Source organism: Genypterus blacodes, unplaced genomic scaffold, assembly GCF_046128005.1.
Source record: "Genypterus blacodes isolate CSIRO-AG114 ecotype Tasmania unplaced genomic scaffold, CSIRO-AGI_Gbla_v1 ptg000128l_1, whole genome shotgun sequence".
Taxonomy (NCBI): domain Eukaryota; kingdom Metazoa; phylum Chordata; class Actinopteri; order Ophidiiformes; family Ophidiidae; genus Genypterus; species Genypterus blacodes.
Window position 1 is genome coordinate 130580 of NW_027466930.1, and position 26290 is coordinate 156869.

A 26290-nucleotide genomic window follows, 5' to 3' on the forward strand; every position below is an offset into this window, starting at 1 on the left:
GGCTGGCTTGACCGCACGTATATTTTATGTTTTACGGTAAAGTTTGCATAGTAGTAACAATAAGGAAATGCTGCTGACAAACTCTTCGCATCAATGGCGTTTCGAGCAGCTGGAAGCGGTTTGGCGCACATTCAGCGTGTTTATTTCAAGGTAATTCGTGTTAGGAGCATAAAGTCCGTAATACATATTCGCGTTTGGCACTAATTAGGAAATATGAATAAAGCTCAAAATGAACCGTCTGAGACTAAAGTGTAGATACAATTTGTGAATGTGTCATAATGAAATATTATTTTTTTAAACGTACACTCACATGATACAGTGGGAAACACGTGGATTCAAAGCGTGAACTCGGGATGTTTATAAAGTTACAAATGAGTTTACCGTAATTACCCAAATATCAGACGCGTACAGAATGCAGTAAGTAACTTCAGTAAACATACAGTGGCGCTGCTTATGATGAAATAAATAGCCATCTTTGATCACATTAAGCCTCGTTTGGTCCGTGTGATTGCATGTCTTTCCTCTTGTAGAGTCTCCTCTCCTGCCAAACAGCGGCGGGCTTCAGATCCAAAGGTACCTGTCCGGTCCAAGTGAGCCACTTGGACCATCTGGTGCTCACAGTGAGAAGTGTGCCAAACACCATCAACTTCTACTCCTCGGTTCTTGGCATGGAGGTCATCACTTTCAAGGTAAGCCAGCTTCACAGCACATCACACAGGCAATAGTTTACACTTAATACAGCAAAACATTCAAATGTATTGACAACGGCCACTAGGTGGCAGGCTAAGAGTGTCATCCAATAGAAAACCTCTCAGTCTACTTACTTATGAGGGACATTCAGACACTTCAACCCTCCATCCACCAGGGCAACCGCAAGGCTCTGGGGTTTGGGCAGCAGAAGTTTAACCTTCACCAGGTGGGCCAAGAGTTTGAGCCTAAAGCCAAGCGACCAACCTCAGGCTCAGCAGATCTGTGCCTCATCACCAAAACCCCTCTGGTCACGGTCGCTGCACATCTCAAGGTATCTCATCATCATCATCATCATCTCATCATCATCATCAGCACAATTCATTTCAATATCTGGGATTCACGTAAATGCCGCTGGTATGCTCATGATGGTCTCTGATGTCTCTGCAGGATTGTGGGGTCAGGGTGGAGGAGGGCCCAGTGGAGAGGAGTGGAGCTGTGGGCACCATCACGTCTCTCTACTTCAGAGATCCAGATGACAATCTCATCGAAGTATCAAATTATAACCAGTCAGCATCAGAGGGAACATCTTAAGACTTACATTGTTGTACTAATGCACTCGCCTCAGACTGAAGGGGATCATATCAGGTGTATAAGTCTACACACCATTGGTTGGTATTTTAATTATGCCTGAAAGATTTTATGTGATTTTCTTATAGACGTAATACAATTTAATCGTTTCAGGTGAAGATATCAAATAGGTTTTAAGAAAGACACTGTGTGTGCACAGAAAGAGCAGTAATCAGAAACACTGCTCAGTGGGAAAATCTAATGTTCCTCTTCAAAATGAGAAGAATGAAAGCTTCTCTTATTTCATTTTCCGATGGGTGCCGGTGCAATTTTGAAGCCTCTTTGGAAGGAAACATACATCAGTGGCATGCTTGTGCTATTTGTGTTTGTGGTATTCTTGTTTGTTGTTTCATTTTGGGATACGAACCCGTTTGCCATTTATAAGCCAGTTACAGTGACAATACTTCTTTGTGATTGTTGATCAAACTACAGACAATGTAAGACTTAAAGAGAACAAAATAATTCATTTATCTCAGTATTTAGTCCAAATCCAACACCTTCTCTTTTAATACATATGTGTGCCGTATGAAACCATGCACAGGCTTCACATGAGAACACAGTCAAATGTAATAAAGTGATGACAACACTGGAGTTGGACTCAGACTCTTCTGTTTACGCTGCAGCAGGCCGGATATTTGAGTCTGCGTCTGGGTAAATATGTGAGTTTTTGCCGTCATTTTCCAGCTACCTGCTCAAACGCAGAGACGCAGTGTGACTAAGGCAGACACAAAGAGCATGTGAACACACTCATAATCATAATCCTGAGCACTGCATTTAAAACCTAAAAAAACCCTGCAGTAAAATAGAAAAATAATCTGAATTGTACCCATGGCACCTTGAAAATACTGTACAGAGGAAACAAGTAGTATAATTACTCTCTCCAACCTGCTATTTTTCTAGCACTTAAAATTCAATTATTCACTTCACAGTTCCACATATTAGTCACTTTTACTGACATAATCCCCCCTAATAGAAACACACAGCTGGACTGTAGTTTCCTAGAAACAGACATCACAGCTCTTTGTGAACCTTCAGCCTCTCAGCAGCTCTGCACTTTGTTATCTTGGTGATAGATGACACCACTGACGACCCACTTCCTTGCTCTGGCCATTCTTTAAACCCACAAAAGTAACCATAGGATGTGGGTGTGTTATTGTATTAGGACACAATACGTCACGAGAGGGAAAGGACAGTCACACGTCCAAGTCGTGCACCTTAACATTATCACTTTATCAGAGGATTCCCTATCGCCGTTCCCGTATTGTTGTATGGAAATTCCATCCACGTCACAGCCTGCAGCCAACATCAGGCCTTTGGAGAGAGGTTGTGTTTCACTACCAACATCTATTCTTTTTCACTGGGTTTTATGGGCGAACTCTCTCTTTTTGTAGTAAACTGGGTCCTAACACAAAGGAGCTTTGGTTTTGTTACACTAATCCTATAAGCTGACCAGCGGTTTTGTCTTCATTCTTGTTTTCCCCCTCTGAAGCGTTTCTTCACAGATCCACAGATGAAATACAATACAGTGTATTCATTGATTTGGTTCATTGTTCATTGTTGCAGCATGCACTGATGTAGACGTGCTCATGTATCCTTTTAGCATTTTAGAAGACATTATTTTGTCGATTAAAAATATGAAAAGTATTTATAATTGAAACAAATGAGGCTCGGTTCCTTATTTCGGTAATCCTCACATTGTATTTTCAATTATTTTTAAAAAGAATATTTAAAATAGATAATAGATAAATTAATATTACTGTCGTTTTGCCTCTCTTGAGAATGGAAGTTCTTCCTAAATACTGCAATAACAACACTGACATGTAGAGGACCATGGAAACTCTTGATTCATGTCCTTTTATTGATAGCTTAATATTGTTTTTGTACCGGAGAAATCACTGTATTTTCCATCTATGTTTTGTACTGTAAAGGTACAATCTGTGGTATCACCCCGCCCACAAAAACACAGTCAAACTGACAATGTGTTGTTTTAACCTTCTTTTATCAGGGTCGAAGACAAAGGGAAGGATGTCATACTTTCTAACACACCTAATGTCCTCCTCTCAAATTCACAAGAAACGTATGAGGAAGGAGGCCTTTGTTTAATGACCACCTGTACTTTGCAGCCCCAAGCGTTTTTGTGGTGATGATGATGACAAGCAGGAACAGAGACACTGTGTTCAGGTGTTTTGGAACTATTTATTCTAGTGACTAAAGTATTATTTACTGTCCCGTCCATCATTCTGGTGTCACAGTTGTACAAGTACCCTTTAGTGTACATGTAGCCTTGTTGCTTCTTTTCTGTAATCTTCACATTGTATTTTCAATTCAATTTTTTTAAACAAAATTTGAAAAAAGATAACAGATAATTTAATATTAATGCATTTTGTGTCTCTTGAAAATGACATCTTTGTTTTGTACTTTAAAGATACAATTTGTGGTATCGCCCCGCCTTCTTCATTAAGATGGAGAGACAAAGGGAAGGATGTCATACTTTCTAACACACCTAATGTCCTCCTCTCAAATTCACAAGAAACGTATGAGGAAGGAGGCCTTTGTTTAATGACCACCTGTACTTATCAGCCCCAAGCGTTTTTGTGGTGATGATGATGATAAGCAGGAACAGAGACACTGTGTTCAGGTGTTTTGGAAATATTTATTCTAGTGACTAATATTTTTCAGAGTGTTCTCCTGGAACATATGCAATGGAATGAAGATGGAGAGACAAAGGGAATGATGTCTTACTTTCTGACACACTTGATGTCCTCCTGACAAATTCACAAGAAACGTATAAACCTGACATTTGAGACAAAGGGAATGATATCATCATTTCTGACACTGTGCTAATCAATAAAACCAAACTTGCCTTCCGTGTTTAAGTGTTTCCTTGCACTCATATTCATCTAGAATGCACTGATAATTACATACTTTGCAGCCCCAAGCGTGCTTGTGGTGATGGTGATGAGAAGTAGGAACAGAGACGCTTTAGTCAGGTGTTTTGGAACTATTTTTCCAGTGACTAAAGTATTATTTACTGTCCCGTCCATCATTCTGGTGTCACAGTTGTACAAGTACCCTTTAGTGTACATGTAGCCTTGTTGCTTCTTTTCTGTAATCTTCACATTGTATTTTCAATTCAATTTTTTTAAACAAAATTTGAAAAAGATAACAGATAATTTAATATTAATGCATTTTGTGTCTCTTGAAAATGACATCTTTGTTTTGTACTTTAAAGATACAATTTGTGGTATCGCCCCGCCTTCTTCATTAAGATGGAGAGACAAAGGGAAGGATGTCATACTTTCTAACACACCTAATGTCCTCCTCTCAAATTCACAAGAAACGTATGAGGAAGGAGGCCTTTGTTTAATGACCACCTGTACTTAGCAGCCCAAGCGTTTTTGTGGTGATGATGATGATAAGCAGAAACAGAGACACTGTGTTCAGGTGTTTTGGAACTATTTATTCTAGTGACTAATATTTTTCAGAGTGTTTTCCTGGAACATATGCAATGGAATGAAGATGGAGAGACAAAGGGAATGATGTCTTACTTTCTGACACACTTAATGTCCTCCTGACAAATTCACAAGAAACATATAAACCTGACGTTTTAGGAAACACTGCATTGTTTTCCCAGCATCACTCTGCACCTCTAAGGCCTTTGTTTGATGCACACCTATACATACTTGGCAGCCCCAAGCATGTTTGTGCTAATCAGTAAAACCAAACTTGCCTTCTGTGTTTAAGTGTTTCCATGCACTGTGATCTGGAACGCACTGATGTTTACTCAATACCTCATGTTTCCCCAACAGCCACTGTTTCCCCAACAGCCACTGGAATATGCAATGTAAATTTTATCAGCTAACACTCCCAAGTTTTGCGTACTCTCGTCCTTTCTATGGTCTCAGTGTTTTATTTAAGTGCTCATGTTGGAGCTTTTACAGTCCAAGATAGAGATGACACACATTCCAATTTTCCAAGTTTGTAATTTTATTTAATAAGGTAAATCTACAGATGAAATACAATACAGTGTATTCATTGATTTGGTTCATTGTTCATTGTTGCAGCATGCACTGATGTAGACGTGCTCATGTATCCTTTTAGCATTTTAGAAGACATTATTTTGTCGAATTAAAAATATAAATGTATTTATAATTGAAATAAATGAGGCTCGGTTCCTTATTTCGGTAATCCTCACATTGTATTTTCAATTATTTTTAAAAAGAATATTTAAAATAGATAATAGATAAATTAATATTACTGTCGTTTTGCCTCTCTTGAGAATGGAAGTTCTTCCTAAATACTGCAATAACAACACTGACATGTAGAGGAACATGGAAACTCTTGATACATGTCCTTTTATTGATAGCTTAATATTGTTTTTGTACCGGAGAAATCACTGTATTTTCCATCTATGTTTTGTACTGTAAATATACAATCTGTGGTTTCACCCCGCCCACAAAAACACAGTCAAACTGACAATGTGTTGTTTGAACCTTCTTTCATCGGAGCTGGAGAGACAAAGGGAATGATATCATCATTTCTGACACTGTGCTAATCAATAAAACCAAACTTGCCTTCCGTGTTTAAGTGTTTCCTTGCACTCATATTCATCTGGAATGCACTGATAATTACGTACTTTGCAGCCCCAAGCGTGTTTGTGGTGATGGTGATGAGAAGTAGGAACAGAGACGCTTTAGTCAGGTGTTTTGGAACTCCAGTATTATTTACTGTCCCGTCCATCATTCTGGTGTCACAGTTGTACAAGTACCCTTTAGTGTTCATGTAGGCTTGCTGCTTCATTTCTGTAATCTTCACATTGTATTTTCAATTCTATTTTTTCAAACAAAATTTGAAAAAGATAACTAATATTAATGTATTTTGTGTCTCTTGAAAATGACATCTTTGTTTTGTACTTTAAAGATACAATCTGTGGTATCGCCCCGCACAAAACACAGTCAGACTGACAATATGTTGTTTCAACCTTCTTTCATTAAGGTCGAAGATGGAGAGACAAACGGAATGATGTCATACTTTCTAACACACCTAATGTTCTCCTGTCCAAATTTACAAGAAACGTATGAGGAAACGACAATAAGGAAGAACAGCATTGTTTTCCCAGCATCACTCTGTATCTCTTTGGCCTTTGTTTGATGCACACCAGTACTTAGCAACCCCAAGCATGTTTGTGCTAATCAGTAAAACCAAACTTGCCTTCTGTGTTCATGTGTTTCCATGCACTGTGACGTGGAACGCATTGATGTTTACCCAATGTCTCATGTTTCCCCAACAGCCACTGGAATAGTCAATGTAAATTTTATCAGCTAACACTCCCAAGTTTTGCGTAATCTCGTCCTTTCTATGGTCTCAGTGTTTTATTTGAGTGCTCATGTTGGAGCTTTAACAGTCCGAGATAGAGAGGCCACACATTCCAATTTTCAGTAGAAGCTTGCAATTTTATTTAATAAGGTAAATATACATAGTCAAAAAACAATACATTTGTGTAATAAAATGTTGTACGAACAGAAAATGTCATATTTACATTTACAAACATCCAGCAGTTCACACAAACCTTTAAACCACAGACTTGGTCAAAATGATCCTTAATTTAACCAGTAAGGAAGAAAGAAACACATTTTAAAAGATCTCAAGGATTTAAATGAGATTAAATAATGAAGTACAAGTGACCAGCCCGGCTGGAAATCCCAACATACAATATGGTGTAATTTAATCAATGGTACATGAGATGAATAAATATGTTGAATGATTTACAGTTCAGGGTTTGTATTTATTTAGAGTATGTATTTTTGCTGTTGTGTATGTCTGTGAGTCTTCACTGCAGCCATGACAGTAGAGGAGTGCAGTCCCCACATGTGTCCAGCTCCTCCACCACCTCAATCAGCCCCTCCACCTTCTCTGAGGGAAGCACAGCCCCAGCGTTGTTCCTGAACTTCTTCCTCAGGCTCTCATCGGTCAGTGGGTTGCGCCAGTGTCCGTAGAAGGTGTCACAGCGTCCCCTTAGGATGTCTCCGTCTACACGCGTCACCTGGACTTCCCCATACATTCGGTTGAAATTCGCCACGTTGTCATGGGGATGCTCCACACGAACGCGGCGCAGCAGAGCGAGCAGGTCGGTGCGTCTCATGGCAGAAGGAGAGAAGGATTGAACTGTTACCTCCCCGTCCAAGAGAGCGCTGCAAGCATTGAACTGAAAGGAGTGGCGAGCCTCATGCTCTGACTCAGGGAGAGGCCTGTTTATATACTTAGATTGGGGGATTCTGAGCAGGATCTCCTGGATTTGGTCTGGAGAGACAGTGCCCTGCTCAACCCCCACCAGGAGCTTATGAACCGAAGCTGCAGCATCTGCCACCCAGTGCATCCCCAGATGGGCAGGGAAGCGCTTAAAGGCCATATCCTGCTCCTCTAGCAGGAACACATGGCCACCATCTTCGGGGGATTTCAAAGGCTGTGGAACGTAGTCTTCATAAAAAGCACTGAAGCCTGACACCCCTGTGACGGCATCCAGGACAAGAGGACTGGCCTCCAGACCCCGGGAGGCCAGCAGAGCAGCCTCGAGCCCCAACCGTGAAGCATTGCCAATATGGAGAGGTTTGGACTGAGTGGCGGCGTTAGCCATCGGTGCTCCGGAAAGAGAAGCGGCGATGGCCAAGGCGTGGCTGCACTGGGAGGGATCCAAAGACAAGAGGCGGGCACAGGCGGCTGCACTCCCCATGGTCCCGACCACACTGGGAGGGTGAAACCTGGGGAAGGAGAAGCAGGAACAGAGACACTTTGGTCAGATGTTTTGGAACTATTTATTCTAGTGACTAACTTTACTGCCCCGGCCTTCATTACGGTGTCCAGGCTGTACAAGTACTTTATTGTGTGTATGTAGCGACACTCTATATCAGGAGTGCGAAAGGAAATAACAGCTTTTTAGTCATTTCAGTATTAATAAAGCCAATGTGGTGGGTCATTTGACTCTGCGTAAACACCTGCCAAATGCAGCCCTCTGTGATATTCTTCTCCACATGGCTAATTGTGCAAACGCAACCCACAGAGCCTCTGCTGTCCCTGAGAGAACATAATAACAAGCTTTTCACAGCTCATTGACACCACTAAGAGCCTGCACATTACACTGCACAGACCTCCTTGTAAACCACAGTGCAGAGATCAGCAGAGTCAAATATGGATCTCTCTAACTGCCGACACAGACACTTGTTCTCAGTGTAGGATACGATAAACATCACTGAATTGGCTTTATATGCGTAAAACGGTCACCCGGGGACGGCGAATATGTGCTGAGTCCACCTGAACCCAATAATGCCCACTGCACGTCTCGGAAAATCGATTGCAACATTGCTAACTTAATGTCTAATTCTCTCCACGCTCCGCAGCGCCTCACCTCTTGGGGATGTTGTGAGCCTGATTAGAGAATCTCATCAGTCGGCCCTGGACCTCAATGCCGACATTGAAAGCCAGCAGGAAGTCCGAGCTGCTGGGTTTGCTGTTTGCCGGCATCATGTCACTGAGAGCGAGCACAGCGGGAAGGACGGCTCCTGAGGGATGAGTGGCAGGGTGCCACGTATCATCAAAGTCCATGGAGTGAGTCTGCAGGAAAAAGGACAACTGAATGGTTACTCACAGTGCACAGAATTATTTATAATACAGAGGAGATGATTCACTTATTACTTTTAACAGATATATTAGATTTTCCGCATGAAGTAAATCATGGAACGCTGCTTCTGTCCTTGCACATGCACTCTATATCTGTGGTTGCATGTTGAGTGGCACTTTAAGTCCCATCAGTGAAAAGGTCTCTACTCCCATCTCCTATCTCTAAATCTAAGAAACTGTAATTACTGTCACAGGCTTAACCATGTGAGACAAATGCGGCCCGCACAAATGGGCTCGGAACCCTCAGACGATGCTGATGTGAGGATGAACGTTTCTGTGGTTGAGGTAAGGTGAGTGTGATAAAGTTCTGGCCTTTATAAGTTAGTGCATGGTGATGAGACATCTCTCCCGGTATTTATACTCACCGCCACGCCGTTAACGAACGCTGCCAACGTCGGCGAGAGCCTGGTGCCTCTGCGTCCGTAGACAGAGCTGATGTCATCACGAGCATACATGTGCTGAGGAGAGAGAGAGAAGGAGGCGGCTAATCAGAGAAATGTCACATTTGACGTTTTTTAAATTAAAATCTCATAGTTACAGTCTGTCATCACACTCTCTAACATATGCACACAATAAGGGATCTCTTCTGATATTATTGGGCATATCTATCTTCAGCTGGTGAAGGCTGAATAAGTGTCTTTGTAAGGTATTAATCAATGAGGGGGGGAAAGGTCATGAGACAGGGACTTATAGAAAAAGGTGTCTGTGCCCAAGTTATATGTCTTAATTCGCTATTGCCTCATTTCATCTGCTATAATACACCCGTTGAAATCACAGTCATGAGGTATAAGGTCAGCTCATATCAGCTCATATCAGCAGAAGTCTGTGAGGGAAAGTTCTGCTCTTCTTTGTTTCTTTATCTTTCCTCACCTGGCAGTGATGCAGGATCATTTCAAAGACATTAGTGGTGCTGCCAATCAGACCCACACCAATGCTGTCCAGCACCATCCTCTTACTGCGGTGGAGCACCACGGAGGACAAGTGCTGGGGCTTTGTCTCGCTGATGAACTTTCCAAAGCTGGCAGTGACGGTTTCATTGGGGGAGGGGCTCTTCAAGACTGCAGGGAGACAAGAGGGCAGAGGAGTGAAGAGGGGAGGAGGACAGGAGGGAGACAGAGGAGAGGAGCCATGAATACCAAAGATGAAGGGTTGTGGTTGAGGAATTAAAATGAAAAACAGTGCAATTGAAGAGATTTTTGAGATTATTGAGGAAGAATAAATAGTTGAGTTTACCCTCCAATGCTGACTTATGCATTCCTCTGACAGCTAACACTGGCCTGAGGGTTTTCTGTGTGACACAGAGGATTGAAGCTTGAAGACAAAGTATTTTTGCTTACTCAAAAATCAGCTTAACTAAATAAAAAGGTGTAAAAACATAAATAAATCAGATTTTACCTGAAGTTTGGACATCATGGCTTCAAGATGATCACGTTGTCACTTGTCTGATGAAGAATCTTGCAGTGGAGATGTGCTGATAGCTGCTGTTATACCTAAGGTGAGATGGTGAATGCCTTATATAGGCCAACACTCACAATAGCCACTGATCCTGGCCTGGGAGGAACAGGGAAGGTGTGTCGTCACAAAAACACCTAAGAGTATGAGGAAATTCCCGGATTGTCACCATTGATAACTCGGTCACCATCAATATCAGAAGAGGAGGAGGAAGGTGCAGCACCATATAGAGTAGTGGAGGTGTAAGGCAGTGATGTAATGTCATTGGTGGCAGAAATTTTCACTGAACTCCTCCTCCACCCAGCAAAGCTTCATTTACAACCCACTTACAACTTTGTGTCAGTGCTGGAGGTGACATCAACTCTTCATCTGTCCAGACTTCAAGACAAGGTAGAGTTTAACTTCAACATTTTATTCATACTTTCCTACTTTTACTCCTACTTTCTCTATACATGTGTTACATCACTGGCTGTGATACTTTTCATGTGAGGTGTACCTGATGAGAATTACATGGTGAGCAGTTCAATCTGTATATGCAGGTTTTCTCTTTGGCTTTAATCTCTGTGTTTTGGATTCATTTCAAAGCTGTAAACACACACTTGCTGCTTATTATACAGAGAAGCTTAGTAACCTTTCTTATCTGTGTCGCTTTCTACTATCACAATGTAAACATGGATCTGTCCACATGCGTGACCTGATGCGTGACCTGATAAAAAAGCACAAAGTGCGAAAAACTTCCAGTTTTGACAATTACCTTATCTTCATTTGGAATGAAGCCAACAGGAAGCACTTGGCTCACATGTCACTTTTTTCCAGGGTAATTATTACAGTATGCACTCAATTATTGTAATTAGTGACATAACATTGTTTCCTCCTTCTACAACACCATTTACCAGACAGTAACGTCTTGTGTACCCTCGTGACTGTAACAATACCATGCAAAAACAAGCTGTCATAATTACGAATATCATTTCCTACATTTCTCTGCTGTTTCTTTTAGAAGAACTACAATTTCAACACAAAAACAGTATGGCCACATCAGAAGGTTTTCCAGCCAGTTTCTATGGTGAACCAGGAGTGCTCGGCATGTTAGCCAATGGGATCAGTGCTTTCCTTGTACTTCTGCAGAACTTCAATACAGCCCACACCGGCATCGCACCAGTAGGGGTGGAGAACATCCTTGCAGGTAAACCCTCAACTACAAAAAGACCTAAAGCAGCAGCACACGATAAAACCTTATAATAAAATACATTTTATATAATAAGAATAATTTACAAATGCATTTTTACAGGGGTTCATCTGATCCTTATTGGTGGTATATGCCAACTGGTGGCTGGTCTGCTTTCATTCCGTAAGTACGATCATCTGAGTGGCACCGCCTTCATTGGCTATGCAGCTCTGTGGGCCAGTTATGGTGCCACCCGAATCTACAATGGTGCACTGGGTGGATCTTCCACAACAGCAGACTTACCACATGAGATGATGACCAATATGTCCACCAACCTGACGAACAATGTGTCTCTGACCAATGTGAGCTCAGTGTGTTATCTCTGTCTGTCCATGAACGAGTCTGCTATCGCTGGCCTGGTACCCTACATCCTCCTCTCCTTTATCCTAGCTTTTTGCTCTGCTACAGTCAATTACATCATGCCATTTGTTTTTGGGGCCATTACCTTCACCTTAGTTTTTGAAGCAGCAGGCCTGGTGGCAAACTCCTGGGCTCTCGTCGTCTCTGGGGTTCTGGAGTTGCTCATCCTGATCTTTGCGATCTATGGTTCAGCGGCACTACTTGTCAAAGGGCTGACTCAGCGTCTAGCACTTAAAGGGTTTGGTACTCCTCTTTTTAATGTTCTCCTGTTGGGGACCGCCAACTCAGCAAGTGCTCAGAGCATTGGCCAAGAGAAGAAGAAGAACACAAAATATGCAGAGCCCATGGCCTTGGGTTTCTTCTGTGATGCCGTTGCTCCCTTCATATTCGCTTTCTACAGCTTTGGATACATGAAATCCTTTGGTTTAGCTGCTGCATGGGTCTCAATCATCTCCATTGCCCAGCTGTTCTCAAGCTACTATGCCCATCTCCGCCACGATTGCTACCACACCACTAAGGCTGGTCTCCATGCTACGTATTGGCTGATTAAAGCCTGGGATGAGTTTGTGGCCTCTGTTTTGATAGTGGCGGACAATAAAGTGGCCTCAGCGAGGGAACACATGGTAGGAGACTGGTTCTTTGTTGTGGCAGCCCTGGTGCTCTGCGTTGGAAGCCTGAACATGGACGTCCTCGAACTGATCCACAATGCACTCTTTTTGCTGATCACAGTGTCTACAATCCCCCAGATCCCTCTGCAGGGATACTACATTTTTTGGGGCGTAGCTTGTTCCCTGTTCACCGCTACCTCCTTCTATGGTACGTTCTCCCGTCTCATCAACACCATTGCAGAGAAGTCCCTAATACCTGTAGGCCGCCAGCCAATCTCTACCAACAATCTTACCAAGGCTTTGAAGTTCGGCAGACCCAAACAGGGAGACCAGGAGGATGCGCTCTATGCTGAACAGACTCCAGATGCTCTGTTCTACATGTCAAATGGTGTAGCAGCTCTCTCAGCTCTCCATGCCAGCGTATCCAGATCAAATCCCTCCTTTCTCCATTTGACCGTCCCTTGGGTCCTGATCTCTGGAGCTATCATCCAGGTCTATGTCAGCCGACTGCAGGTGAGAGGAGGAGGGCGCTTTGGGTCAGTCATCCCGTCTGTTTATGTGGCAGTATGGGCAACCTGGACCTGGTTCAGGTTTTCAGGTATGTTAGTACCAACATATGAGCAAATTCAAAAATTGAAACTCAAATTTTGCACAAAATTCTAATAATGAGTAATTTTGTTTCAGGGAACTTGCTTCAGCTTCCCAGCGAGGCAGACACTGCTTTTACAGCGGGGGCCATTGCTTTCCTAATCATCAACGCTTTCCTCATGCTGATTGGTAAGGCTAAGTAGATCTTTACAAAAAATCTTTGAATTTCCTTTCTTTATTTTGGAGCTAACCGTCATCCCTTCCATGGCCTCTGTCAGCTGCATATAGGAACCTGGTTTTGCTGTGCCTCACAGCAGTCATGGAGGTTGTACTGGTGTGTTTCCTGCTTTCCACCCTGGATCAGCTGCCATATCAACTAGAAAGTAAGGATTGATTCACGTTAAACCTGCCTCATTAAAACTGTCCTAATTAGAAATAGGCTTGCATTATAATTCTGTGAAACATGACATAGATAGTTAAACATTGTGACTTTTTTTTTCTCAGTGGCAATGCTCGCACTGGTTTCAATAATTTGTATTTATGGAGCGCTGGCATCATTGGTCAACGGCATCTTCTCACAGAAACTTCTACCTATGGGCCCTCCCATATTAAAGGTGAGCAATTAAAATATTTGACTTATATTCCTGCTTCTCTGTTGGCAGCTGTTATACCTGTGTCCTGTTCTTCTTATGGATACTCTCCCTCTTCGGTGTCCTTTCTTAGGAAGAAAAGAAGCAGGAGACAGCTGCAGAGCTGCTCTGTCCTGTTGCCAACTCAAGACAAACCAGCGGTTTACTGAAGATCGCCAGCCTGCTGGAGGAAGGGGGAGTGTGCGGCATTCCCACAGACACCGTTTATGCCCTGGCTGCCTCCTGCAAGAACCCTCAGGCTATAGAGAAAATCTACAACATAAAGGTAAGACTGCAAATAAGATGCCAGTTTGTGATGTGGCATACGTGAGGAGGTTACCGGTAAATCCCTTTTCAGGGATTTGGTGCTTGACGTTAAATGAATGTGACCTGTTCCAGGACCGACCTGCAGAGAAGCCCATCTGCATTTGCATCTCTAGCGTGGAGCAGCTGGTGGCGGCAAAACCTCCCTTCAGTCTTTTGCTGTGGGAGTTCATGAGGAACGTTTACCCAGGAGGCATCAGCTGCATCGTCAGCAAAGGAGACTGGCTGTCCAAACTTGGTACAATCAAACACCCTCATGCTGTAATAGGAGAATAAATTTTTTACATTACATTACAATCATTTGGCAGACGCTTTTATCCAAAGCGACTTACATTACATTATATTACCACCCTTCGCAGAGGGGGGAGCAATTGAGGGTTCGGTGCCCTGCTCAGGGGCACCTCGGCAGGGACTCGAACCGGCAACCCTCCGGTTCTTAAGCGGAAGCTCTACCCACTCGACTACTGCCTCCCTATAGAATAGCAGTTATTAAAATTGATCTCACCTTTTTAAATTGAACCTGTACAGGCGTGGGACCAGCCTATGACCGTGTTGGTACCAGGGACAGCATCATGATCCGCGTCCCTGATCACACGCCGACCAGCCATCTGTGTAACATCACTGGACCTCTAGCCATTACATCAGCCAATCCCAGTGGAGAGCCAGACAGCACCCACCACAGCATGGTGATCAGGTAGGATCCCTGCTCAAGCACGTCTGCTGTTGTCCCTTTAACACAGATTAATGTGATCATGTCGAGACGTCTTCACTGATCACTTTCAGTTAACTCCTTCTACTCCCGTCTGTTTATCCACAGTCGACTAGGACACAAGATCCAGGGGGTCCTGTGTGATGGAGAGTCAAATGAAGTGGTGGCCTCCACTGTGGTCAACTGCCTGAAGATTGATGAAGGTACACAATGCAAAATCAATGCAAAGTCAATTATATTCTCCCTTATTTCGCTGTAACACTCAAACGTGTCTCATTTTTACAACAGGGACCATCAGCATTGTGAGAGAGGGCTGCGTCCCTGCAGAGAAGGTCCGACAGATCTTTGAAAGAGTGAAGAACAATATGCTGTGATGAATATGCTGTGTGTGTATGCAGTTCCTCTTCACTCCTGTTACCTAACAAGCCTCTTCAGCCTCACCGGCTCTATTCCCAGACTCAGGGACATTTAAGGATCTAAAATGCCTTACGAAGGAAAATACGTTACTGTTGTGTTACATATGTGTTGTTGCTGTCTTTGTATTTATTGAAATGAAGTACTAAATAAGTGATGTGCATGCTTTAAACTCTTAATAAATGACATAAACAGCCATTTGCCCAATAGTTTAGTGTAAAATAACAGCTACTCCATGAAACCTGATGAATGTATCAAGGAAGACACCACAAAGTACAAAAACTTTATGTTAACCTAAAAAATATGAATATGAAATAAGTGTGAAATGAAACTTTTGAGCTATTCTGTAAATATGCATCTTATAGTTGAAATAACAGTGTACATTAGTATTGATTAAGATATTAATTATATGCAATGAAGAAATACTCCTACTGTATATTTTTGTATGTTAACTGCAGTCTAATACTTAATAATCCTGTGAATACAAATAAACTAACTTGTGCAAATGAGTGATATGTGATAACTTTTGTGTGTTCACTTGCTATAATAAAAAAGCCACTTGGGATATAAGTTTGAAGCTATGAGGAAGAAATATTCTTTACTTGAAGAAGGGGCAAAAGGACACATTTACCTTTGTTTGCACTAAATGCATGTTCATGAATCCAAGTGCCACAGGGATGTTGTGTATGAATTTCTGGCTTTTTGTTTCTTTTCCTCGTCCAAAAAATGTCAAATTTGATAAGGGCCCCCCTTACCTTTTTCGAAAATTTCACAAAAAATTTCTTCAAACTTATGCCAATGGATCCTCATGCCCGGCTGGCTGTGAGCAAACAACATTGTTTCAGTCTAACGTTGGCTTTTGTCAGAGACGAAGGCTGCAAGCTGTGGAGGTGATGAAACAACTCAGGCTCCTTTTGGTTCTTCAGTCGCTTTCACGCTGAGATTAATACCTTATCAAATTTGACATTTTTGGGAGATTCATACACAACATCCCAGTGGCGATATGGACTCATTGGTGCAATTTTGGAGCAATTCTGACAATTTTGACCAAATTCTTTAAAAGCCCATATCTTGGACAAGGAAGGAGGTAGAGAGCCAGAACTCCACACACAGCCTCTGGGGGCCACAAGGATCCATGACAGTTCCATGACAATTCTACAGCTATGCACTGTGGCTATTCTTGCTCTCTAGCTCCTTCTTTGTCCAAGATATGGGATTTTTAAATATGATGGACGGGCCGGGCCAGTTTGAACTAATATAAATTTCCTGTAAAAGCTATTGCATACATTACATACACATGGCTCAGATGTCTGTATATGTCTCTTAGTTTTAACTGACCCGTATCGCTCTCTCTGCTTTCTTATGTCTTGCCCCTCACTCAATCAGCTGTCTGCATGTAGAGTCACAATGTTTACCGACAAAATGCACAAAACTGATTAGCTGAGTAGTATCACATGGGATGGCTTATAAAAACTGAACTTCTCATCTGTGAGATAATAAACGTGGAGACAATACACCATTCCCCAGACGGAGCTGGTGGGGTCATGTTGCAACTTATAGTATTGGCTGTCTTGAAAGCCTCCAAGGTGGGAAAAGGTGATGAATATAATAAAATTCCTTCCTGTGATCAATGAACAAAGAATTTTTACCCACATGGACATACTAAAGCAAACAGTGTGGGAAGTCCCTGTTAAATGAATACAATTGAAATTGAGTCATAAGGAAACAAAACCCAATGAACAACTCCCTACCAGTTAATATGACATGCTATATCAAACATGTTTGTTTAAGCAGAACTTCCTGATGTCTAAGTGTCACACACAAGGAACAAGGTCTTGTCCAGGACAAGGAAGGAGGTAGAGAGCTAAAACTCCACACACAGCCTCTGGCAGGCATGAGGATCCTTTGGCCTTTGTTTCCTTCAACAGAAATATTCATTCCCCCTGTTTAGGGGGCAGTGGCTCAGTGGGCAGAGCTTCCGCCTGGGAACCGGAGGGTTGCAGGTTCGAGCCCCTGCCGAGGTGCCCCTGAGCAAGGCACCGAACCCTCAATTGCTCCCTCCTCTGTAATGGGTGGTAATGTAATGTAAGTCGCTTTGGATAAAAGCGTCTGCCAAATGATCGTAATGTAATGTTTAATGAATACAAATGGGCCATAAGGAAACAAAACCTACTTAACACCGCCTCAGTAAATATGACAAGCTACATTAAATTCCTATTTGTTTAAGCAGAACTTCCTGATCTTTAAGTGTCACACACGCAACCTTTCCATGAAAGCTTCATCTGTCATTAGTCACAGAGGGCAGCAGGTCAAGGAGATAAAGCTGGACAGACTTACTCATTGACTGGACAATGGAGGGAATATCAGCTTAAACTCAGGGCTGATCTACTGACTGTGATGGTTAATCGGCAGCTTCCTCATTCTATTGCGTGGTCATGTTGATACTTCACCTGATGATAAAGTTATCTATCTTGTGTCATGTGACCACGATTGACCGGGTTTTAAGGACAAAGCAACAATGATAAAGCGGTGTTGGTTTAAGGTTTCTCAGGAAGTGTACAGTTACCGTGGCTATCTTAGTGGCGTACATGTGACATATCAAGGTCAATGATAACTCACTCACTTATTTTCTGCTTCTGTTTTTCTCAAGTCTGTGCAGACCCTAACGCTCCATTTTTGAAATTCTGACATTAATCCACACTCACTCACTAAAATTTTATTATTATTATTATTATTTATTTCAAGTATCTGTATTATAAATTAGGGATAATATGTTGACTGCTGGAAGTGGAACTGTGAAATAAAGGATGCATGTATGAACTGCACATACTGTAAGATGTTAGTCCTTCCTGAATAACCATAATGTGTATTTATGAATATAACTTTGTAGAGAAAATTGTTTTACAAAACTCTATTATTGTAATATAAATAGATAATTTACATCAGTGGATCTGGAAGAGGCGGTATCTACAAATACTACCAAGACAAAGACAACCTCCATAAATATTTGAATTTCTATAAGCACACGTCTTCCTATGACCCGTCACTAACACAGGACTAACACATAATGTGCTTCATTCTGGATGAGTGGGTGTCTTTTATTTTAACAACTCTACAAATGAGTTATCACAGCAACATTATCAAGCATTGTAAACGTAGAAAATAGCATTCATCACCCTTCTCCTTTTAATTAAATCTCTAAGTAAGGTGCCATTTATGTGCATTTACAGTGCGGTCAGATAACAAACATGTTGCGCAATGATTACAGCACAGGGAAGGAATGAATTGTTTATAAGTGTTACAGATGGATGGAATATAGAGATCATATTATTTTATGTAATTTTAAAGTACATTTAGTTAAGAATTAAGTCGGAATAAAAAATGATTCCAACATGACATTTAATCATATTTCCCAAAATATTTCATTCATGGTATGTTAGAATTCTATACACAGTCTATTTTAAATATTTACTGTCTAACATCCAATCCATTACTCTATAGAACTCATACGGTTCTGGTGCTATAGCTCCATTATCATTTCCACGGTAACCCCATATTTATGTGCTTAAAGAACTTCCCTCATTCCCTGTTTGTGTGCTGTGGCGGGCCTGACTGTGACACTAAGGCCCAGGTCTTCATTAAAAAGGTGTTCATTACAAAAATACCACAAAATGCAAATATATTTTACAACACATAACTATCATTCATCAAAATACAGCATCATCTGGATCTTCAAATGCTGGACTGGTGACAAAAGAAATATAACTCGTGCCTAAAAATGTCACATAATTACAATGATTGAGCTATTATTTCATGTATTTGTATTCATTATGGTGTTGAATAAGTGTGGCAAGAATAAAGGTAGGAAATAAACATAAAGACACAACACATATTAGAATCATAACAAAAATATAGTCACATATTCATCTTGTAAATTACATTGCATTTGCAGTTGTATGTACAGTACATATACACATCTAAAAATGTTGAATAATATATAAAGATTGATTTGTCTTGACACCATATTACAATATTAACATTAAAGTGAGCATTTGTTCACTGTAACACTACGAGCCATTTCTAAGGACTGGACTTTGGTTGGGTGAAACTGTGCTTGGTGTTGAGATTGCGCTTCCTCCTCCTGACTCCGCTGTGTTGTTCTCTCTTGGCCGCGTGTGTCCTTCTGTGTCTGACAAATCGTATTCAAACGCAGGATTGGTCTGCCCCAGTCTGTGCCGCCTCTGAACCTCCTGAAAGATCTGGAGAACCTGGAGAACGACAGAAACCGGGTGTAAGTGTCACAAACAAAGCAAAAAAAGTGAAGACCAACGGAGTCACGAGACGTTAATAATACCTTAGATTTAGGGATGAGACCCACTCTGAAGAAACCAATATGACCGGTTTCAATCTTAGTGCAGTCCACCACAGTTGAAGCGATGTTCTCTGGAGACGGCCCATCACACAGCACACCATCCACCTATGCAAAATACTCACATTAACTCACTTTAAAAGAAGATTGACTATTATACTTAGCAACACTGAAATGTTGTCCTCACCTTGTCACCCAGTTTGGCATAAACTTGATTGTGGTGCGTGGTGTCGGCCTCGCCTGTGGGGTTGGCTGAGGTCACAGCGATGGGCCCCACCTGTAAGGACAAATGTGTTATTTGCTCTAGTTGCGTTTTTACCAAACAACCCCAGTTTCATTCTAAACCTTAGGACATGCGGTGATCATTACCAGGTTAATGAGGTGTGTGGCCACGGTGCAGTCTGGGTTTCTGATCGCGATGCTTTGTGGAGTTCCTATGTGTTTGGCTGCTTCTCCTAAACCAAAGGTGTCCATCCAAGGGCCTGCGTGAGAAAACAAACCCAGGAGTAAAACCATCTAAGCCACACAGTCAAGTATGAACACCAACACAGACCAACACACACCTCTGAGTATAACCATGCTGATGGAGGAAGGCCACGCAGCCTCCATGAAGTCCAGAAGCAGAGGGCTCAGCAGGTGTCTGACTGGCTCAAGCTGCTTGATGGAGGAGATCCACATGGACATGGGCCGGTCCTCTGCCTGCTTCTTCACCCTGCGGTCACACACAATAATGAGAGAGTCATAAGAATGAATCAGCAGAGGAGTAAAGACAAAGGGAGAAGAGGAAATACTCACTTGTAAGCTTTGATCACTGCGTCGGGCCTGTTGCAAGCTGCCACCAGCACATAGACGGTGTCAGTGGGCATTCCACATATGCCACCGTTTTTCATGATTTCTGCAGAAAGGAGAAGACAAATGAAACCTACGTAAACAGCTGTGTTCCTTATTAACCAGTTTAAACCAGATCTCTCATAATGTCTCACCTGCAATCTGCTGTACAGACGTGGCCTTGCGTGCCGGCACATGAGGGCAGAGATCCTCGCCTCCCCCGACCCCACTCAGCTTAACTAGAGATCTCCCCATTGGGATCTGCGGGGACTGGAAGGTGTCGTTGAAGATGTGCGCCAGAAAACAATAAAAACTGACAAGGCCAAAGATGATGGTGACTCCTATGTCGTAACCATAGGGGAGAGCACCTAACGCGTCCAGCAGGAAGCTGATGAGGATGAGCTGGAAGGTGACGGTGTAGGCAAACCAAGCAATGTTGCGGAACAGTGCTGCAGCTGTCACTAAACAGTTAAACAGCATGAAGCCAATGACCCCCACAGCCAGATTGAAGCCTCTGGTTTCCCCGTACAGGCCCCCGTATCGTGTCAACCCCCACACCGTCCACATCACGCCATAGAGAATAAAAGCTGTGCTCTCGAACGTTTTACCGCGAGCGAAAGCCACCGAACCACAGAGCAGCTGGAGCGCCCCGCCAGCCACCAGCACCCATGGCAGGATCAACACGTGGAGAGGATTCCTCTCACCTACAGTGGCTGTGACAGCAAACGCAGCCAGGACACTGCAGGCATGTCCAAGCATCTCTGCATCGGCATATTTGGAGTATCCCAGGTGAGGTGTGTGTAGATCCTTATCATTGGCCCTGAGAGTCAGACCTTTCATCCTGGTTACTACACTTTTGAATAAGCCCTGCCCTGTGGGAATCATCCTAGCGGCGACCATATTGTACGCTGTCACTAAAAGTATGGCGGCAGAGGCGACAAATATAGCCGCCTGCACGCCCTGGGGGCCGCTTTGGAAGAAGCCTTGAGGTTGGGCAGCAATGGCAATGCAGTACGCCACAAAGAAAAGTTGGTAGAGCCCGTCCATCAAGCTCTTCTGACAGCTGAACAGAGCCAGGATGGAGAAAAGAACAGAGAAGACGACAGGGAAAGGCACAGGGGAGGAAGGCTGGATGGAGTAGAACGACAGGAGAGCGCTGTAGCCCTCTGCAAATTTCAGCAGAGCCGTAAAGCCGTAGAAAGTGGCAGCCAGCGTGTCCATGGCTCGGTAGAGGAGGACACACAAGCCCAGCTGGAAGACTCCCGCTGTCCACAACCAGGGGACATGACCGACTGAGAGCTGAGGGACAACGCCTAACAGGGGACAGGCTAACACAGAGGCAGAGAGCAGATTCATCACCAGACCCACTGAGGCCAAGTCGCCACAGCCTGGTTTCTGGGCTGATTGTCCCTCTGTGTTTGTCTTCAGGCCAGTGCCAGGAGGAGCCACTTTACCGTGAGTGATAGTGGAGAGCAAGCGCCCAAAACCAAAATAAACCCCCACTAGACAGACGAGGAGGTAGTTAGCCGCAGCAGCAGACTGGCCAAAACCAGCTGCTGACAGACCAGCAATCTGATGGGCACAGGCTAAGCTAATGCCTAGAGCTAGGATGAATAGAACCGCTTTCTTTACTAAGAGAGCCACAGTGCCTATGAGCAGCAGGGCCAGGGTGAACGCTGCCAGGCCGGGCACCAGAGAGGATCTGAGCTCTGTGGGCTGCAGGACTTCCTGCCCCACCAGGATGTACACCAGGCCAGAGCCGCACCACAAGGCGGATACACATAGACACAGAGTGGAAAACAGACGGGCGTGGGTCAGACTATGACGTACACCTGCAGGAGAAACAGAGAACAAAGACTTTCACACACAAATACATAAACTAAATAAAGAGAGAAAACTGATAACCGCAATAAAAACAAACCTGCATAAGCTAAGAGGGCTGCGGTGATGATGAGCAGAACGCCCAATGCAGTGTGAGGGATGAAGTCTTTCTCAGGAGAGCTGGCATAGTTGTTTACCAAAAGTAGAAGAGCACCTATACAATTAAAAAAACAAAACTTCCGTCAAAATCATCTTACTAAAATGCAAGCAGGTGCGATTTGGCGCCCTCTAAAGGCAGAGATGCACACTGCAGGTCCTGAATGCAGTAAGGATTGACGAAGAAGTTTCCTATACACTATAATGAACATTTTAAATATTTAAACTACCAACATCAACAAATTTAATTACAATTAATTTAATCCCGGTTAACAAAAACCGTTTGAAAAGTGTTTACTATTGTGTGCCGAAATTTAAGTTGATATATCCAAAATATTTCACATATTTGCAGGCAATCATTACTTAATGGCTAAATATCAATATATGTCTAGTTTAGTAAGTCTGTGAAATAATTATGATATTCATGTCATAACTGCTTTTACAGACTTATTTACAGCTCAAACATCTCATAACACACATCTCATTGCTCACCACGGGGACATTAATACAGAATTATTTATTACAGTTTGACAGCAAATTAAGACGTCCGGCAAACATACGAAATCACTTTTATTGTTGGTAGCATTATTTATTTATATTGCACTATAACAGGGCGTAAGTGCATAATTATCATATCAATTAAAATAAATGAAGACCAAAGACGTTTTTTTAAATCACAGAAAAACAAACAAATGTGTGAAATACGAACAATAAATTGTAAAGTGACTTTTTAAAGACCTAGGCAATAAATCTTTACGCGCTACTTTGAGTGAGTCTATGTCTTCTGTTGTCCTAAACTACAGCGCGCTGACAGACGCGGTACGTAAACGCATCTTACCGCCTGAGATCCCTATGATGCCCACGGACATGTGCAGGGAGCGAACCGGAGCCATCGTGGCCGTGAGGAGTGACTGAGGATGAGGAAGGTTCAAATTATACAGCTGCGTGTGACGTCACCTGGCACCTTGGAGTAAGGCTGTCGCTCGCGGGGAAAACCCCTTTTGAGAATACTGAACAATATCAAAATGATCCCGTGACGTAATAACAGGAACGAAGATTTCTATATATTTTTAAGCTTTATCATCTTTATTATGAGCTGCTAATAATCTAAACGCTAACAAGCTAATGTAAACCAATTTATCTAACTATCCATCAAATCTATCAAGATGGAGAATATAAACAATCTAATTTAAGACATTTCTGAAACGATGCACACACAGTTTATTTATATATATTCTAAATGAACAGCTTTTATCTTTTTTTTTCTTTTATATAGAAGTAAGTGAGTTACTGAGAGGAATGACTCAGCTCATTTCAGCTCCAGGGTTACGTGCAACTACCTGCGTCCCGGAAGGAACAAGATATGGTCACGTCAGCATGTGGGAGGAGACAGTGAGACTATAAAGATTCTATCTCAGCGCTCACACAGACAGCACCTGGACGACAGCACAGATACACACACACTCACACACAGCAGAGCCGTCTACGTACCTGCAACAGGTGAGAGAATCTATCCACACTATCTTTATCTTTGTGAGAGATGTCAGAGATGAACTGGGTGATGGTACTTCATAAAGATGTAGACTCTCTTAAGATGTAGACTACAATTGAGTCATGTATAAATGTAGCTTTGACATTGAATTTGCACATTTTCTAATGAAACACTGAAGCGGAAGTTGCTCCACGACCTCATAGTGACACACTTACATGGAAGCAAGACGAGGTGCCATTTTGATCTGTCTGGACCTGTAAGCAACACGCTCTCCTCATCTTGTAGGGAGAGAGGTGGTGGTTATCTTAACACACCTTAAATGCAGACAGAAGCAAGACGACTACACACCTTGAACATCGCAAATTTGAAACATTTGTAGGATGGTGTGTATCAATTTTGTTGCATTTACTAAGTCAACATCTGACAGCACCACCCAATCTTCACGGGGTCCTCTGTCACCAAGTGCATTTTTAATGGGAACATGAGCATGACTCAGCTGTTCAGATACTGTATGTTCCTTATCACAGATGGGGCCAGAACCTGCTGATGTGTAATTAAAGATGGATTCAATGCCTTCAACACAGATTAGATATACTGAAGCTTTGTGTTTGTACATGTGTGTTTTGCAGTAACCATGGCAAAGCGCGTCGCTGTCATTCTGTCCGGCTGTGGAGTTTACGACGGCACCGAGGTCCACGAGGCGTCTGCCGTTCTGGTCCACCTGAGTCGAGCTGGAGCTAAAGTATGAGCACTCACAGAGACTGAAGAAGCTTTAAGTGAAAGAGACTGAAAGCACAACGTTTAATTCAAACACTTATCCAGACCAACAGGAGGAAATCCAAGAACTCCTGATTGGTTTTTCTGTCACAGCAAGAAAGATTTACCTCTTTTATGTTTGGTTTCTCTCCTAAACCCTGCCAGGTGCAGATGTTTGCTCCCAGTGCAGATCAGATGCACGTCGTCAATCACTGCGAGGGAAAACCTACGGAGGAGAAACGAAACATCCTGCAGGAAAGCGCTCGCATCGCCAGGGGTGATGTCACTGATCTGGCCAAGTTAGATGTCTCGGCTTTTGATGCCGCCATCATTCCTGGTGAGGGAGACTGAAGCCATAAATGCGCACTCACTGGTTTCCTTGCCTCAGTTTTACTATCTGCTAAGGGAATATTTTGTGTGTGTGTGTGTGTTTGCTCAGGGGGCTTTGGAGTTGCCAAGAACCTGAGCAACTGGGCTGTAAAGGGCAAGGATTTCACCATCCAGCCTGATGTAGAAAAGATCATCAAGGCTCTTCACAAGGCCGGGAAGCCTCTGGGGATGTGCTGCATCTCCCCCGTCCTGGCTGCCAAAGCTCTGCCTGGCTGTGAGCTCACTGTGGGCCAGGACAAAGAGTGTGAAAAGTGTGTTATTGTTCTACATTGGGCTTGTGTTGGGGTTGGGTGTTGAGACGCTGGCACCGTAGGGTTAACTTCCTCTGTCTCGTCCCTGTCAGGTGGCCGTACGCTCAGACGGCCGGTACCATGAAGGAGATGGGCTGCAAACACGTCAACACAGAGGTGGGCCAGGTTCACGTGGACGTCAAAAACAAGCTGGTCACCACCTCTGCCTTCATGTGCAAGGCCCCCATTCATCAAGTGTATGATGGAGTTGGTGTCATGGTTACAGAGGTGCTCAAACTGGCTTAGATAAAGAACCAATGTCACCACAGATGTTTGTTTTTGTGTACAAAACTCATCTAAATAACCATTTTCAAAACATATTCTCATTCATGTCTTGATGTTTTTAAATGTACAATAAAGTTGATGTCATCTGAGAACTGCACTTACTGTGTATAAATTCTTGCTGTGTTGAAATAAAGGATATTTATACAAACCATTGTGGCCTGGAAACTGAGTGATTACGCAATAAACCGTCTAAATGTGAACGGTAACTTTGAAGCAGAGTGGCACACACACTGGGGAAGTGCTGCATGTGGTTTAAAGGTGCTGTTGCTTAGTGATGCTTTACTTCCCCTCCTGTTGTGTAGAAATTATATTCGGTCTATTAGGCTGGGTGGCGTAGTGGTTAAGTGGTAAAGGTGAGGGTTAAAATCCCTCTATCCCTCCCGCTTTTTGTATAGGCACACTTTTCCTCCCAGAGTGCAAAGACCTCTGCAGGTTCTTCCTCTGTCCTTCTTCTGCATGTTTATTGGGCGATCCCAGGTATTGTTCATTCAGAATGTACAGTTTACTTTAGTTGTGAAGTTAAAGTTATAAAAACTAAAACGTTGAGATTGGCCAGTGATTCTCTGTCAGTGAAACTTTTTATTTGTGCTCAATCCAAAT

At 42.9% G+C, this 26290-nt stretch overlaps 5 protein-coding genes across 7 annotated transcripts; 3 read left to right on the forward strand and 2 right to left on the reverse strand.

The window, feature by feature from the left end:
* Window positions 1-10: 10 nt before the first annotated feature.
* On the forward strand, window positions 11-1901 carry glod5 (glyoxalase domain containing 5). The gene is made up of 4 exons (XM_076162699.1): window positions 11-150; window positions 531-689; window positions 866-1021; window positions 1138-1901. The coding sequence occupies exons 1-4, from the start codon at window positions 94-96 to the stop codon at window positions 1279-1281; spliced, it is 516 nt and encodes a 171-aa protein (XP_076018814.1). The 5' UTR covers window positions 11-93; the 3' UTR covers window positions 1282-1901.
* A 4848-nt stretch (window positions 1902-6749) lies between these two features.
* irg1l (immunoresponsive gene 1, like) lies at window positions 6750-10699 on the reverse strand. Of its 2 annotated transcripts, XM_076162744.1 has the most exons (6): window positions 10387-10699; window positions 10225-10279; window positions 9862-10049; window positions 9357-9449; window positions 8720-8925; window positions 6750-8075 (listed from the first exon to the last, which is right to left on the reverse strand). In XM_076162744.1, the coding sequence occupies exons 1-6, from the start codon at window positions 10402-10404 to the stop codon at window positions 7148-7150; spliced, it is 1488 nt and encodes a 495-aa protein (XP_076018859.1). In that variant the 5' UTR covers window positions 10405-10699; the 3' UTR covers window positions 6750-7147. The 2 variants fall into 2 exon arrangements, with proteins under 2 accessions (XP_076018859.1, XP_076018860.1); XM_076162745.1 differs by lacking the exon at window positions 10225-10279.
* A 23-nt stretch (window positions 10700-10722) lies between these two features.
* On the forward strand, window positions 10723-15812 carry LOC143010435 (uncharacterized). 2 transcript variants are annotated; one of them, XM_076162741.1, is made up of 11 exons: window positions 10723-10833; window positions 11444-11629; window positions 11735-13237; window positions 13324-13416; window positions 13506-13610; window positions 13732-13841; window positions 13951-14142; window positions 14256-14418; window positions 14709-14874; window positions 14998-15092; window positions 15178-15812. In XM_076162741.1, exons 2-11 carry the CDS (start codon window positions 11473-11475, stop codon window positions 15261-15263), a joined length of 2670 nt encoding a protein of 889 aa, XP_076018856.1. In that variant the 5' UTR covers window positions 10723-10833; window positions 11444-11472; the 3' UTR covers window positions 15264-15812. The 2 variants fall into 2 exon arrangements, with proteins under 2 accessions (XP_076018856.1, XP_076018857.1); XM_076162742.1 differs by having other exon boundaries at window positions 10730-10833; window positions 11447-11629.
* A 2766-nt stretch (window positions 15813-18578) lies between these two features.
* On the reverse strand, window positions 18579-23432 carry LOC143010443 (uncharacterized). The gene is made up of 9 exons (XM_076162757.1): window positions 23316-23432; window positions 22422-22535; window positions 20656-22332; window positions 20468-20567; window positions 20236-20384; window positions 20042-20154; window positions 19860-19949; window positions 19658-19780; window positions 18579-19571 (listed from the first exon to the last, which is right to left on the reverse strand). Exons 1-9 carry the CDS (start codon window positions 23368-23370, stop codon window positions 19371-19373), a joined length of 2622 nt encoding a protein of 873 aa, XP_076018872.1. The 5' UTR covers window positions 23371-23432; the 3' UTR covers window positions 18579-19370.
* A 412-nt stretch (window positions 23433-23844) lies between these two features.
* Window positions 23845-25838, forward strand: LOC143010444 (glutamine amidotransferase-like class 1 domain-containing protein 3, mitochondrial). The gene is made up of 5 exons (XM_076162758.1): window positions 23845-23977; window positions 24599-24711; window positions 24891-25062; window positions 25165-25366; window positions 25459-25838. Exons 2-5 carry the CDS (start codon window positions 24604-24606, stop codon window positions 25649-25651), a joined length of 675 nt encoding a protein of 224 aa, XP_076018873.1. The 5' UTR covers window positions 23845-23977; window positions 24599-24603; the 3' UTR covers window positions 25652-25838.
* The last annotated feature ends 452 nt before the right edge of the window (window positions 25839-26290 follow it).